General features: G+C 42.6%; 1 protein-coding gene across 6 annotated transcripts in view; it reads left to right on the top strand.

Annotated features, from left to right (window-relative positions):
• The window catches only part of LOC139408310 (peptidylglycine alpha-amidating monooxygenase), a 138,684-nt gene that overhangs the window by 18,149 nt on the left and 107,621 nt on the right, over positions 1–12,914 (top strand). For all 6 annotated transcript variants that reach the window (XR_011634274.1, XM_071152035.1, XM_071152036.1 and 3 more), the window contains exons 3-6: positions 2,041–2,773; positions 3,510–3,633; positions 7,825–7,882; positions 12,607–12,694. Coding sequence is in view for 5 of the 6 variants with exons in the window: in XM_071152035.1 (XP_071008136.1) it covers positions 2,679–2,773; positions 3,510–3,633; positions 7,825–7,882; positions 12,607–12,694 (365 nt within the window). In the remaining variant the exon portion in view is untranslated. The remainder of the gene's footprint in view (positions 1–2,040; positions 2,774–3,509; positions 3,634–7,824; positions 7,883–12,606; positions 12,695–12,914) is intronic.

Here is a 12,914-nt window from a genome sequence, read left to right as displayed (position 1 = left end):
GGTATAATGTAGACAGGTATAGTGTAGTAAGGTATATTAGAATATAGTATATAATATGGTATAGTATAGACAGGTATAGTACAGTAAGGTAAGGTATAGTAAGGTATCGTAAGGTATATTAAGATGTAGTATATTAAGGTTTAGTATAATATAGTAAGGTATAAAAATATACACTATAATTAGGTATATTAAGGTATAATATAGTATATATAGTGTATATATATAGTATAGTAAGGTTTAGTAAAATATAGCAAGGTATAGTATAATAAGGTGAAATATATTAAGATGTAGTATATTACGATATAGTATAATATAGTAGGTATAGTATAGACAGGTATAGTATATTAAGATATAGTATAATATTAGTAAGGTTTAGTATAATATAGTATAATAAGGTATAGTATATTAAGATGTATTATATTAAGGTTTAGTATAATATAGTAAGGTATAGTATAATGAGGTATATTAAGGTATAGTATAGACCGGTATAGTATATTAAGATATAGTATAATATTAGTAAGGTTTAGTATATTACAGTATAATAAGGTGTAGTATATTAAGATGTACTATTTTAAGGTATAGTATAATATAGTAAGGTATAGCAAGGTATATTAAGGTATAGTATATTAAGATATAGTGTAATATAGTAAGGTTTAGTATAATATATAGTAAGGTTGCGTTTAAGGTATAGTATAGACAGGTATAGTATATATAGTATATTAAGTTATAGTAAGGTTTAGTATAATTTAGTAAGATATAGTATAATGAGGTATAGTTAGGTATAGTATAGACAGGTATAGTATATTACGATATAGTATAATATAGTAAAGCATAGTATAATGAGGTATATTAAGGTACTGTATGGTCTTGTGTAGTACGGTCTAGTTAGGTATAGTATAATATAATAAGATATAATAAGATGTATCATAATATAGACTGGTATGGTATAGTGTAGCAAGGTATAATATAGCAATGTGTAGTAAGGTATAGTATAGACAGGTATAGTATAGCGAGGTATAGTACAGTAAGGGGTAGTACAGTAAGGAATAGTAAGATATAATAAGGTATAGTGTAGCAAGGTTTTGTATAGCAAGGTGTGGTGTAGTTAGATGTAGCATAGTATAGACAGGTTTTGTATAGACAGGTATAGTATAGAAATGTATAGTAAGGTATAGTTTAGACAGATATAGTAATGTATGGTAAGGTATAGTTTAGACCGGGATAGTATAGACCGGTATAGTGTAGACAGGGATTGTATAGAAAGGTATAGTTTCGTAAGGTATAGTATGGACAGGGATAGTATAGACATGTATTGTATGGTGTAGTATAGCAAGGTATAGACAGGTATAGTATAGACAGGTATAGTATGGACAGTTATAATATAGCATGGTATAGCATAGCACGGTCGTGTATAGCACGGTATAGTAAGGTATAGAATGGTATTGTAAGGTATGGTATAGTACGGTATGGTATAGGTCTCCTTGACAGTGTTTTCTATACTAGCTGTCTGCTCCTGCTGGTGACCAACTGGATCTCCTTAATAAGGGTGTGAATCCCCCGGGGAAATCTGATTGGATTACTGCGGCTTCTCCTTCTCTCCCCTCTATCCCTCCGCTTTCACATCCCGGACAAGCCCACAGAATAGAGTAAATAGAAGCTGCTACCGTCCGCGGATTCAGCACAGTAACAGCACTGCAGAGTGTGTACACTGTCATCTATATTTAATGAAATTTTAAAGGCAAGGACAGATAGCATGTGATTCCCAACCAACCGTTACCCCCCCCCCAACTCAAACCACCTTAGCTGCTCAATCATCTGAAGGGATGGGCACTAACGCTAACAACTAGAATTTCTGTGTTGCCTCTTATGATAATGGTAGTATATTACAGAACCCGCTGGAGCATTAGCTTGCGGGGTGGGGGTGGGGGGGGGGGGGGGGGGTAGCGGTTTGCGCTAGCAGGCAGACAGGCACAGTCAGTGGCACGTTAGTCATCTAGTCACCCTCCCTCTTGTTGAGCACGTCTGCTTCTATTTTTACAGGTTGTGACTGGAGACCGACGCTGCGCCCTCCTCGCCTCTTCTCTCCATCTACTCTGATCTACTCTTCCTTTCATCTCATCTCTCTGTCACCTCTGAACACCAGCCACTCTTCACATTTACTCGCCTCTTCTCTCACTGGATAACTTGGGTGCTAAGAGGAGAGTGGAAAGGTGCCGCGTTACAGCCACTTGTGTCAGACGAGAATTCCCGAAGAGAAGAGGAGTAGAGAGGAAGGGGGAGGGAGCGCTAGAGGGTAGTCCCGCCTCTGTGTGCTCAGTTCACTCGGAAAGGCAGAGAAAATACAAAGGAACGCCTAGCCCTAGTGGCCTGGAGCCTGGAGAAGAGGAGCGGTGTGCACAACCACAGCCACAACCTCCTCCTACTCCTTCAGTCCCCAGCGTGTGAACTGCCAACAGGAACAACCCTTCCATCTGGCTCTTCCATCTGTCTTAACCCTGATCCAGGACCTGCTACTGTTTGTTTGGTTACTTCCTCTCTCTCGCTCAGCGTCAGTGAGGCTCCACAGCTGATCCCAGACACAGCACTGTGACGCTCTGCTCAGCGCCCAGTCTTCTACAGTTAACCCGGCAGGCTAGAAGCAGGAATAGGGAGCGCTTGACAAGAGGCTAGAGTCAGAGATGGGAGTCCTTGTTTGTGGCGTGGTGGTGCTGACGCTCATCTGTCAAAGCCATAGCTTGGACGGTGCCACAAACCCCCTGCACAGGTTTAAAAGGTAAGGGGACGGACAGTGTTGATTTGTTTGGAGGGGTTTTGAAATGCAATTGAAAGGGAAAGGCAGATTTAGTGGGGTCATGTGAGTGGTGCAAACAGATGTCGCTTGGAAATCTTGAGTGTTCTTTGAGTTTTGTATTATATGTGTTATACGTTTTTAAATTAAGTTGAAATAGCTCAGTGTACCTATGAAATAAATAGATTTGATACGTTTTAATGCATTTCTAAATCAATGTTTTGTAAGTTAGTCTTTTTTTGATCGATGTTGAATTCATGCACTTTTTAAACAATTGTTAATTATACAATTATATGGCAATTAGCCTGCTGTAGGCACAAGGTACTGGAAGCCGGATGTGTTTGTCCCATGTTTGTATGGCTACATGATGAACAAACAAATGACGCAGGAGGTGGCTTCAGCATCAACAGACATGGTGACCACACAAATAGCCTTCTGGGTAGATTACTATCAGTCAATTGCAGATATGCCTATAAGTAATTCTATAAACAATTGTATCCTCATTTAACCTACTTTTCTGGAGGTGTTCTCTCCATTTCTCTCTTGAGTCTTAGGTGTTTGTGTGTGAAGTACGCTCATCTTCCAAACTTCCAATCTCATCATTAGGAGTTCCTCAACTCATCAGGCTGTTAGGTTCTCTCATTGGTAATAGTTTTCTTCGAGGTTGTTTTGTCGCTTTCCACTAACAACCTCTTCTCTCACTGTTGTCCCCATCGGACAGGTATCAGGAAAGTGCCTCTTCGGAGCCCAACGACTGCACTACCAGGACGAGACAACCCATGGTCCTGTCCAAATCAGGCAACTTTTCCCTGGATGTCCGCATGCCGGGGGTGTCCCCCACGGCGGTGAGTCCCCATGTTTCTGACTGTCAACAACAACCCTGTGGAAAACCCAAACCAACCCAGTGTTTGTCAGATCTAGTTTTTTTTCCCCGCTCAATGGTTTGATGGTTCAGTTTTGCGTTTATTTACATATGTTTTCAAAGAACACTATCTACACTAGTCTACATAGCCTGTTAGGCTATTCAACCATTTATGAAAATCAAATCAGTGATCATTCTCCATGATGCAACATTAGTCTGACTAGCCTTTAGGTCTCTAATGTCAGAGATTTTATCGAGACTTCGATCAGCGAGTAAAGGTTAGACAATGACTAATATATTAATATTCATAGACTTGACAGACATCTCCTTCCTAAGTGCAGAAAAACTCGCCGCTTTGCTTGGTTCATATCAGGAAGGTATGTTGATGATGGCCGTACAATGTTTTTCTCTCTCAGCGTGTGGCTGTACATGATTTCCTCATGGGGTTGCCGTCAGGGGCCAGTCCTCCAGCCGTGTTTGTTTGGCCCGTATTGATCCTACAGTAATGCAGTCATTAAAGTTGACTCTCTGTTGCAGACAAGAGCTAATTGGCTCCTCAGCCTCCGGTCTTTTGCCTGCTGCTGCAATGTGCAGAGAAAACCACAGAGGGAAAGATCTCTGGTTTATCACTATTTTCTCTCCCCTCTCTATCCACCCCTCGCTTGCTCTCTCTCGCTCTCTCTCTCTTTTCTCCTAAAGCCAAGCCTGTGTTTAGGCTAGTGAGAAACATTTAAAGTTCAGTTTTTACACGATGGCGGAACTGTTGTCATCGGGCTACGGGCTTTGCGTCTTCTTGGGACTGTTTTGGTTGTGTATGTGAGAGTTGAGGGAAGAGGGGAGGGTGAGCTATTATTATTCTCAGTGCAGGTCTGTGTGAGTCATCTGCCAATGATTCATCCATGGCAAGTGTTGGCTGATAACTGTGAATGCTGAAGGGGGATTACTGGCTTGTAGAACATCTCAGAGAAGACAAACCTTAAACTCTCTTAACTTAGCGGTCAGCTTGTACTGTTGTGCTATTGATCTATCGCAGGGGTTCGCAAACTCTTTGGCTCAAGGGCCACGTTGTGATTTTGAAATTCAGCGGAAGGCCGCACAGATTTTTTTGGGACCTATGCGTTTGTGAAAATCAACTTGCGGGCCAGAAAAAGGTCCATTGTAATTTTTTTTGTATCTCGTTTTAAATGTTCAAGAGTGACTGGAGTGTTGTTGTGGGCCCGGTTTGAATGGGTTCGCAGGCCAGATCCGACCCGCGTGTTGTATTTTGCCTACCCCTTGATCTATAGGGAGGTGCCCTTTCTCTGGCCCATCAGATAGCATTGAGCCAGTTATCTGGCTGTTCATCAGATAGCATTGAGACAGTTCACTGGCTGTTCATCAGATAGCATTGAGACAGTCCACTGGCTGTTCATCAGATAGCATTGAACCAGTTCACTGGCTGTTCATCAGATAGCATTGAGACAGTTCACTGGCTGTTCATCAGATAGCATTAAGACAGTCCACTGGCTGTTCATCAGATAGCATTGAGACAGTTAGCATTGAGCCAGTTATCTGGCTGTTCATCAGATAGCATTGAGACAGTCCACTGGCTGTTCATCAGATAGCATTGAGACAGTCCACTGGCTGTTCATCAGATAGCATTGAGACAGTTCACTGGCTGTTCATCAGATAGCACTGAGCCAGTTCACTGGCTGTTCATCAGATAGCATTGAGACAGTCCACTGGCTGTTCATCAGATAGCATTGAGACAGTCCACTGGCTGTTCATCAGATAGCATTGAGCCAGTTCACTGGCTGTTCATCAGATAGCTTTGAGACAGTTTGAGCCAGTTCACTGGTTCTTCGGCAGTGGTTAGAGCATTGGGCCAGTAACCGAAAGGTTGCTGGATCGAATCCCAGCGCTGGCAAGGTAAAAATCTGTCGTTCTGCCCCTGAGCAAGGCAGTTAACCCACTGTTCCCAGAGGCGCCGAAGACGTGGATGTAGATTAAGGCAGCACCCCGCACCTCTCTGATTCAGAGGGGATGGGTTAAATGCTGAAGACACATTTCAGTTGAATACATTCAGTTGTACATCTGACTAGGTCTCCCCCTTTCCTTTCATCAGATAGCATTGAGCCAGTGTTTATTCACTTTCTCCGAAGCTTCTTTTGTCAACATTTTATCTGTACCCTTTTGTGTTGTGTGGATCTGGGCTGTACAGTGTTGGTTCAGATGGTTTCTTTCTCTTATTGCAGCAGTGGATGTGTAACCAGACCAGCTTGGCTCATTAGTGTGAAATGGGAATTTGAGATCTACCAGTAATCAAATTGAAATATTTGGCTATGGTTTTTTATCATGAATCTGGTCATCAAACATCGGTTGTATTTTGTTCTAATAGGCCCACATCAAGTTGGCCCTTTTTCTCCCCAATTTCATGGTACGGACTTGGGAGAGGCGAATGTCGAGAGCCGTACATCCTCCGAAACACAACCCAACCCAACCAAGCCGTACTGCTTCTTGACACAATGCCCACTTAACCCCGAAGCCATTGTGTTTGAGGAAACACCGTACACCTGGCGACCGTGTCAGCGTGTACTGTGCCCGGCCCGCCACAGGAATTACTAGTGCACGATGGGACAAGAACATCCCTGCCAGCCAAACCTCCCCTAACCAGGACGACGCTGGGCCAATTGCGCGCCGCCCCATGGGTCTCCCGGTCGCGGCCGGCTGCGACAGAGCCTGGACTCGAACCCAGAATCTCTAGTGGCACAGCTAGCACTGTGTTGCAGTGCCGTAGACCACTGCGCCACTTGGGAGGTTCCAAGATGTCATTCTGCAAGAATTTGTCTGGAGAATTCTCAACTGATGAGACACCATTTTGAAAGAAAGCCAGCTGTGCCAAGAAAGAAACACGCACGCTGACCTTTTACAATAACTCTGAGTTAGATACAGCCATCACAGCGAGAGAGAGAGAGAGAAGGGAATTCAGTCCCCTGGAATTGATTGAATCATTTGACCATGTTGCTGCAGCAGGAGAATAGAAGCCCAATAGAAGCCCAATAGAATGATAAATGACAGCCGAAAGCCATCAGCTATAACTAAGCAATTGCACCATTTCCCTGGAAATGACTTCCTGTCGTGTTTATTACAAATATGTCACTTAAACGACCTGTTCCCAGGGAACTACAGCTGCCATTTTCTTCCTCTCTCTCTCTCTTATTTAAGCAACTACAATGAACGTTACAGTACATGTAGGCTAGGCTGCTGGAGACCTGAGGAATAAAGAGAAAGGTGATACAAATGAGAGGAGAGTTATAGACGTGTTTTAACTCGGCCACAGATGAAGAGGTCACTCTTCAGGAGAGAGAGAGATGCTCCAGGGTTGGACACAGAGCTCTGTGTCATGTCTTTTGTCTTGATGAAGTGCTATTGTCTTCACTCCCCGCAGGAAATATACTTCTCCCCGTGTTAACGCAAGGTCGGCGCCAGGGTGATTTAAGAGTCATGTTCACTCGTATATTAAACTGCCCGACTTCAAACCAGCGAGGACTTCACTTTTGCTTCAGTATCTGTACTCGATAATCCGCCTAATCTGAGGACTCTCTTTGAATTTAAGAGAATCTGTCATGGTGAAACATGTGTATCGGCAGATGTATGTGTGTGTGTGTGTGTGTGTGTATATATATATATATATTAACCTTTATTTAACTAGGCAAGTCAGTTAAGAACATATTCTTATTTACAAAGATGGCCTACCCCGGCCAAACGCTAACCCGGATAACTCTGCGCCGCCCTATTGGACTCCCAATCACGGGCTGGTTGTGATACAGCCTGGAATCGAACCAGGGTCTGTAGTGACGCCTCTAGCATTGAGACGCAGTGCCATAGGCTGCTTCGCCACTCGGGAGCACGATACAAACAATATTGGTTGTTATTGATGGCTTATAAACATGCAGAATAATAAATGTACAATTTTATTTATTTGTAAGACTTTATATTACAACATATTTTTAACACTTTATTTTAAACACTATTCATTTTAAACACTATTCATTTTAAACAATTTATTCATTTTAAACACTATTCATTTTAAAATGATTTAACATGTTTTTTTATCCAAAACTTTATGGATCTTTTTTTTGCTCTGTAACTAAGCGAAGCATTTGTTCTCACACTGTGTCCTGTGTCGTTTCAGTCTGACACCTATTTGTGTGTGGCCGTTCCAGTACCGACAACCAGGGATGCCTATATCGGTGAGTGTTTTTTACCCAAATCTTAAAGGAATCTGGTTACACAGTCTTGGTCCAATGTAAGTGATTAGTTCAATGTCAAAAACAAATGAAATGTAGTAAAAAAAAATAATAATAATAATATATATATATAGACACACACACACACACACACACACACACACACACACACACACACACACACACACACACACACACCGGATAGATGCAGTGAAATATGTTGTTTGCAAATTCCAATGTTCCTCAGTCTAGGTCTCGGGAATCAAACCAGCGATACGATTTAAGGAGCTCACCCAAAATCCATTCTCAAACTCTCTAGCATATATTTCCTAGGATATTTACTTTTCGGCCCCCATTTTTCGACCCACTGACGAGAACCACTTTTCTATGATACATACCCCCCCCCCCCCCCCCCCTTCCTGTTGTTATGGGCAACCGTCCTCTCATAAGCACCAATTTATTTTGTCTTTGACCAAGTGGCAGGGTGAATGAAATCCCATAACGCCACAGTGACCCTTAATCCCGCTGACCTATCCCAGTGTGTTGTCTATGAGCCTGGGTTTATGGGAAGGCAGGAGTTAGCCCTGCAGACACTGTTTGTCCAGCTTAGGTTTCCCAACAAGATTACTTCCCATCCCAGATTCTCAGCCAACCACATTCCACTCCCACCACTGGCATGTAACAATAAAGAGAACTCTCTGTCTTCAATCCTGTTAAATCATATTTGACCGAAGCATGCACGGAGACACACACACACACACACACACCCTCCCAAAAAGCATGCAAAAAGTATAGAGAAAAATGTATGTTTTAAGCATTGCCAATGCATTGATATTCAAATGATTATTACATTGTACAGAAATACAGACCACCGTGATCCCAAAAATGTGATTTGTTACTGGAGTGAATAGTCCTAGACCTCTTTTAGACTAAACAAAACAATACAGCTAAACAATATTTCAGTAAAAAAAAACCTTGAAGCTTGCTCTTAAATCTAACGAGACCTCAATTTAGACATTTACTTGTTACTCATACGAATAGCGTTGCTAGGATAGAGAAAGACTCCTTTCATGTTGCTGCTGTTCTCCTTGTATACACAGTACACTCAATCTGACATATGGTGCTGTTATGAAAATTCATTTTTAGAAGGACACTTCGGCCTGCTGTCAATTTAGACATTTACTTGTTACTCATACGCCCAAATATTATCTTATTCATTATTCAGGTGCTGTTATGTGTTAAAATTCGAGGAGCCAGGACGAGCCCCATGCCTACAGGGCTGCTGCCTGTCTGTTGCAAGATCAGGGCTTTAGAGAGGAGTGATGTCCCATCGTCTCTCTCTCTCTCTCTCTCTCGCTCACTCGTTCGGCCTGCTGTTTAGCCGTGATTAATGAAATTTGTTGCCTAGCCCCATTCATTATTCAGGTGTGATCCCAAAAATGTGATTTGTTACTGGGCCGCGCCAAGTAGCCCGTCCTGGGGGTTTTCATCACTTTCATGTGGAGAGAGCATTGACTTTCTGTCAGAGCTGAAGCTCTTGCCGGCGTCTACCGTTGCCAAGCCTGCAGTGCCTGGCTTCCCTAATGAAGAAGAAAAAGTGAAGAGTGTCACCTTTTTTAATGTTTCAAAATATGCTCTGAGTATAAACAGTAGCCTACGCTTCTCAATTTACTCCCCAATTTAATATGAGCTGTGAACTCTTTCAATCATTTGTTTTTGCAGTTATGTTGTTTGAGGTTGTTTTTAGGTTTTCACAGAGCCATGTACCGTATATACATGGCCATACACCGTATATACATGGCCATACACCACCCCGTTCACGGAAATTGTGGCTTGCTATATAAAGCAGGCAGACAGGTATTGAGACATTGTTACTTTTAAAATGAACATTAAAATGGGCTAAACGAGTGACCTAAGCGACTGAGCGTGGTATGATCATCGGTGCCAGGCATGCAGGTTCTCTAGTATCTCAGTGTCTAGGGTTTACCGATGATGATGCAACAAACAGAAAACATCCAGTCAGCGGCAGTCCTGTGGGCGAAAAAAAAAGTTAGTTGAGGAGAGTTAGAAGGAGAATGGAAAGAATTGTGGAAGCTAACAGGCAAATAACGGCACAGGTACAACAGTGGTGTGCAGAACGCCATCTCAGAACGCACAACTCGTCGGTCCCTTATCAAAGATGGGCTATTGCGACCACACCGGGTTCCAGTCCGATCAGCTAAAATATTTACCTGGTCTGACGAATCCTGGTTCCTGTTGCGTTATGCTGATTACCGAGTCAGGATTGGGCGTAAACAGCATGAGTCCATGGCCCCATCCTGCCTGGTGTCAACGGTACAGGCTGGTGGTGTGAGGAATGTTTTCCTGGCACACATGTTAGGTCTCTTGCAATGTTTCCATGACTCAAAGAGTTCAGGCTGTTCTGGAGGTAAAGGGCTGTCTGACCTGGTACTAGATGTGTGGACCTAGGAAACTGGCCACTGAGTGTTTAAACTGACAATACATATACTGGCTATATATGTGAGCCATAAATATACACTGGCCACACAGTGCCTTCGGAAAGTATTCAGACCCCTTGACTTTTTCCACATTTTGTTATGTTACAGCCTTGTTCTAAAAATTATTTAATTATTTTTTTCCCTCATCAATCTACACACAATACCCCATAATGACAAAGCGAAAACAGGTTTATTTGATTGTTTTTGCAAATGTATAAAAAAATAAACATACCTTATTTACAAAAGTATTCAGACCCTTTGCTATGAGAATCAAAATTGAGATCAGGTCCATCCTGTTTCCATTGATCATACTAGAGATGTTTCTACAACTTGAATTCCACCTGTGGTAAATTCAATTGATTGGACATGATGTGGAATGGCACACACCTGTCTATATAAGGTCCCACAGTTGACAGTGAATGTCAGAGAAAAAACCAAGCCATGAGGTTGAAGAAATGGTCCGTAGAGCCCCGAGACAGGATTTATGTCGAGGCACAGGTCTGGGGGAAGGGTACCAAAAAATGTCTGCAGCATTGAAGGTCCCCAAGAACACAGTGGCCTCCATCATTCTAAAATGGAATAAGTTTGGAACCACCAAACCACTTGGGGGAGAAGGACCTTGGTCAGGGAGGTGACCAAGAACCCAATGATCACTCTGACTGAGCTCCAGAGTTCCTCTTTGGAGATGGGAGAATCTTCCAGAAGGACAACCATCTCTTCAGTGCACCACCAATCAGGCCATTATGGTAGATTAGCCAGACGGAAGCCACTCCTCATTAAAAGACACATGACAGCCCGCTTCGAGTTTGCCAAAAGGCACCTAAAGATTCTCTGCTCTGATGAAACCGAGATTGAACACTTCGGCCTGAATGCCAAGCGTCACTTCTGGAGGAAACGTGCTACCATCCCTACGGTGAAGCATGGTGTGGGGATGTTATTCAGCGGGACTGGGGGACTAGTCAGGATCGAGGCAAAGATGAACGTGCAAAGTACAGAGAGATCCTGATGAAAAGGCTGTAATCCCTGCCAAAGGTGCTTCGACAAATTACTGAGTAAAGGGTCTGAATACTTATGTAAATGTGATATTTAATTTTTAAAAATGTCAAAAAAACTGTTTTTGCTTTTTGATTATTGGGTACTGTGTGTAGATTGATGAGGGGGAAAAAACAATTTAATGCATTTTAGAATAAGGCTGTAGCGTAACAAAATATGGAAAAAGTCAAGGGGTCTGAATACTTAAGGAATGCACTGTATACATTGAGTGTACAAAACATTAGGAATACATAGACTGACCAGGATAATCAAGGTGAAAGTGATGATCCCTTATTGATGTCACTTGTTAAATCCACTTCAATCAGTGTAGATGAAGTGGAGGAGACAGGTTAAAGAATGATTTTTAAGCCTTGAGACATGGATTGTGTATGTGTGCCATTGAAAGGGTGAATGGACAAGACAAAATATTTAAGTGTCTTTGAACGGGGTATGGTAGTATGTTCCAGGCGTACTGGTTTGTGTCCAGAACTGCGATGCTGCTGGGTTTTTCCACGCTTCCAACAGTTTCACGTGTATCAAGAACGGTCCACCACCCAAAGAACATCCAGCCAACTTGACACAACTGTGGGAAGCATTGGAGTCAACATGGGCCAGCATCCCTGTGGAACGCTTTTGACACCTTCTGGAGTCAATGCCCCGACGAATTGAGGCTGTTCTGAGGGCCAAAGCGGGCAGGGCTTCAAGTCAATATTAGGAACGTGTAATGAATGTTTTGTCCACTCAGTAGGTAAATGCCTCTGTTTTTTTAAATGATGAAGACCTGGTTGTTTCATCCAAAAACAAGACATAGTCAACATCCTGGACGTTAAGGTGTCAGGGGTGACAGGGTAGCCTAGTGGTTAGAGCGTTGGAATAGTAACCGAAAGGTTGCAAGTTTCATATCCCTGAGCTGACAAGATACAAATCTGTCGTTCTGCCCCTGAACAGGCAGTTAACCCACTGTTCCTAGGCCGTCATTGAAAATAAGAATTTGTTCTTAACTGACTTGCCTGGTTAAATAAAGGTAAAAAAAAAAAAAAAAAAGGTGTCTAAACAACCTCATTATTCTCGAAGAATCAGAGGAGACTAGCATAAATTGTCTTTGACAAGTGGAATTGTCCTCCTAAAACAAACCCTGTGGAGACAAGTGCTTTGCCAAGGGCTTTAACCCTGTAATTGTGTTGTTCTTCCCCTCAGTGGATTTTGAGCCTCATGCCAGTATGGACACAGCCCATCACATGCTCCTGTATGGCTGCCGGACACCAGTCTCCACCACCAACTACTGGTAAGTCAAAGCACACCACAACACAGTACGTGAGCTAGAATTTCCCTATGCATTTCTACAGTACTTTACACATGAATCTACCTGGTTGACCAAACAGACAGTCTGTAGAATACACAACAGCTGTGTGTTAGTAAATACTTGTTGATCTGTCCATTGTAGCACAACGAAGAACAAATGTACAAAGAGACTTTATTCACTTCCTCACCCCCATGAGCCTGAA

This window comes from Oncorhynchus clarkii, chromosome 5 (genome assembly GCF_045791955.1).
Source record: "Oncorhynchus clarkii lewisi isolate Uvic-CL-2024 chromosome 5, UVic_Ocla_1.0, whole genome shotgun sequence".
NCBI lineage: Eukaryota > Metazoa > Chordata > Actinopteri > Salmoniformes > Salmonidae > Oncorhynchus > Oncorhynchus clarkii.
This window is presented reverse-complemented; position numbering and strand designations above follow the sequence as displayed.